At 35.8% G+C, this 3,274-nt stretch overlaps 1 protein-coding gene across 1 annotated transcript; it reads left to right on the top strand.

The window, feature by feature from the left end:
• The first annotated feature begins 1,241 nt into the window (after positions 1-1,241).
• Positions 1,242-2,216, top strand: LOC123530891 (cell surface hyaluronidase-like). Its single transcript, XM_053518280.1, has 2 exons — positions 1,242-1,401; positions 1,974-2,216. Exons 1-2 carry the CDS (start codon positions 1,273-1,275, stop codon positions 2,214-2,216), a joined length of 372 nt encoding a protein of 123 aa, XP_053374255.1. The 5' UTR covers positions 1,242-1,272.
• Positions 2,217-3,274: the final 1,058 nt, after the last annotated feature.

Raw genomic sequence — 3,274 nt, 5'->3', positions numbered from 1 at the left:
CTTCTAAGGTTGTTTTTGAATTATCAGTGTGATGATCAGTGTGATGATCATATTAAACTGCAGCTGCATTATAATTATTAATATACTAGTGTTTTCCATTTTCGATAATATAGTTTCTGTTTACATATAATAATGATTTGGCAACCCATGTTCCTTACTTATGTTGCAGCTTTCACGATATTTAGTGCTGTTGGTGCACACTTGATATGTAATAACTAATTAAGCTTACTAGTTTTCATAACATCATGAACATAGCCTTCATAGGTACAATGTAACGTCATAGACTCAAATTTCGCTAGAGCTTTTATTTTTCAGGCCCGATTTTTCTAATCCGCAAGACATTGTTCTTTTATAATATGTATAGAAACAGATTATAGTATGACCGGACAGGTAAATCCATTTTTTTTCATGCCTCGGCTCCTCCACGGCTATTATGTCTGCCAAATTAATTAATTAAGCGATGTTGGAAATGCACCTGCAGTTCCTGAGAGACAGGTGTATTATTTTCCTTTTTCTGAGCAGTGGTGTCAAAGAAGCGAAATCTTAACTCATAAATTTTTATCCATGCTGTTCGCTTTCAAAGCCTTTTCCAATAAGAGAAACCGTGAGCGAACAACATGGATCCTGACCAGACTGCGCGGAGGCGCAGGGTGGTCTGGATCCATGCTGGTCGCAATTTTAAAGCCACTATGTTGGTTTTCCCATGGCGCGGCTCATATATTTGCAACTTGCCTCGTCCGAGCAAAGGCTTCTATTGAAAATTCGTTTTATTTAAAGTGATCAAAACCAGACACTACTCTCTATCAAAATTCAGTACACTGTTAGATACTTCTGTATTGAATCAATTTTATAAATGATTCATTCAAGTCATTCGCTTTTTCTCGTTATGATATTATCGCTCTTCGAAAGTGGTTGTTTGTGTGCAACTTATTTAAGAGGGTTAATTAATAAATTAACACAGCAGTTCACACTTAAACAGATGTTATCTGTGTTGTAATTGGTTAACGGTTTAACTGTGTCAAATCTGCATGATCTCTGGTTTTGGCAAAACTGTCTTATTTTAATAATTAGTAGTGCTTAAAGGAAAAATGCCGTTGCACAATAGTATATCAGTTTAAGTATGTTTATGCTTGAATGATATTGATATTGGTAAGGAAACATTACTCTACATAAACATAGAAGTAAGGCAACATACCGGCAACAAGAAATATTAAAAGTATTTCTATTTCTGTTTCCAGATAAAGGTGTAAAGTCTCCGACAAATAAAAAAAAATGCATGCTCTGTACGTGCTGCTCAGCAGCATGATACTACTCCTAGGTGACACTCGTGCTGACTGTCCTCATCTACGCCCTGGCCTACTGAAATGGTCTTCAAGTGAAACTTGGGGAAGTGAAGGAGAGGCAAGTTTAAAATATGTATCTTATATTTGTTGTAATGTTTAGGTTATTTTATACGAGGCTGGTAAGGCTAAGACCACTGAAGAAAGTAATTTCGCTTGTCGTCTGCTAATTACTGTAATCTCCATCCACTCAAATCTAACTGTCTTTAACTGTAGACCACTGTTAGAGCTTGGTAATTCCATGGCAGATATCTTATAAAGTTTTGGAAAAGCTGAAACTATTAAAGTAACGATAAACTACACAATGAAGTTATTAAGTGAACGATTTTAATGATTTGGTGTAAAGTACGGTGTTTCCTTTAGACCATGCAGATTTCAATTCCTAAACCCCATACCTCAAGGCCGATATCACGAAACGATGATGTTGAAAGTCGAACTTACAATAACAAAAGTCGTAAGCACGATGATTTTGACTTTCAGCATCGCAGTTTCGAGTTTCCACCATTGTGATTGCGACATTCACCACCGTGTTTTCGACTTTCGAGATAAAGGGTTCAGAAATAAAAAGTATCGTAGGTCGAAACGGGACACCATAGTGAAGTGAAGTGCTTTTGAAACTGTTTTTTTTTTCAGCCGATGGACGGAGAGAACGTCGTCATATCGCAGAATATATTACTAGACAAGTCGCCAGCATCTTTGTACAATATCACTATTCTTGCGGGTGGAAGTTTGATATTTAACCCGGAAGTGAAAATGGAACTGCGCGCGAGAAATATTTTCGTACAGGGAACCATGGAGATTGGCAGTGAAGACTGTCCATATAATGGGACACTTACTATCACACTTACCGGTATTGTCATCATTCAACGAAACTAATGTCAAATAATGTAAATCGCCCATAGATCGAGGAACGGATAGTTGGCCTTAAAGTTCAACAAAACTTATGTCAAATAATGTAAATCGCCCATAGGGGAACGAATAGTTGGCCTTAAAGTTTCCAAATTTACAAATTAAGTTCTTTTAATAGGTCAGTCTAACGGAGACCTATCATCGATCTGCAGTTGGAGATTCGGAAACCTTGTTTCTTACTTGGATTACTTATTGTTGTTTTTTATTTGTCATACTAGTATTAGAACTGAAATAGTATACACCATATGCATGTTTAATGGCATCCCTCCAAAATAATGTTTTCCTTAAACAGTCCTGAAGTTAACTGAACAATTATGGGATTAAGAGTGATGTCTAATTGATCATATCCCGGTTTTTTCTCCAAGAGTTACTTTTGCTACCAACTATCTAATGTAGAACCCAAACATGGTTATCCATTTCTTTGTTTTGGCAATATTGTTATTCAAGAAAAAAGAAGTGTTTTATAGTAAAAATATGTATGCAATAAAAATTCTGATTATCTACACATCCATACTTACATTTTTGTATTCATTTTATAATTATGAATCAAATTCCCAGCTTTTTATGGAACTGATGACCCTGGGGGCCCCTAATTGCATTATTTCATCACAATCTGGCCCGGGTAGTACTAACCATTTTCTATAAACCATGTGGATAGCTTATGAAAGAATTCTTCAGCCACAGCGAATAGGAATAAGTGATTCCAAGTCAGTGGCCTTAATCATTTAGCGACGGCGGCCCAAAGGTTATTTTTTAATTGCTGCGTGCTTGGAACATGTCTTTTCCCATTCTATCTTGTCTTCATTTTGATAAATATAACACTTACAATCGGATACATGTATCAGCATTATTCATTCGGACTACGCCCTCTCGTAATTCGTCCGTCATTTTTCAAGTTATTAAAAAGCTATTCTGCATTCTTAGTTATTTTTACTGATGGTTTTCTTTTTATACTGAACATAACATTAAAAACTGATACATTTTTTTAAAAGGGAAAAATTAATAATAAGGCGCATTTCAAACAC

This window comes from Mercenaria mercenaria, chromosome 11, assembly GCF_021730395.1.
Source record: "Mercenaria mercenaria strain notata chromosome 11, MADL_Memer_1, whole genome shotgun sequence".
NCBI classification, from domain to species: Eukaryota; Metazoa; Mollusca; class Bivalvia; order Venerida; family Veneridae; genus Mercenaria; species Mercenaria mercenaria.
Note: the sequence above shows the minus strand (reverse complement) of the source record. Positions and strands in the feature narration are given on the sequence as shown.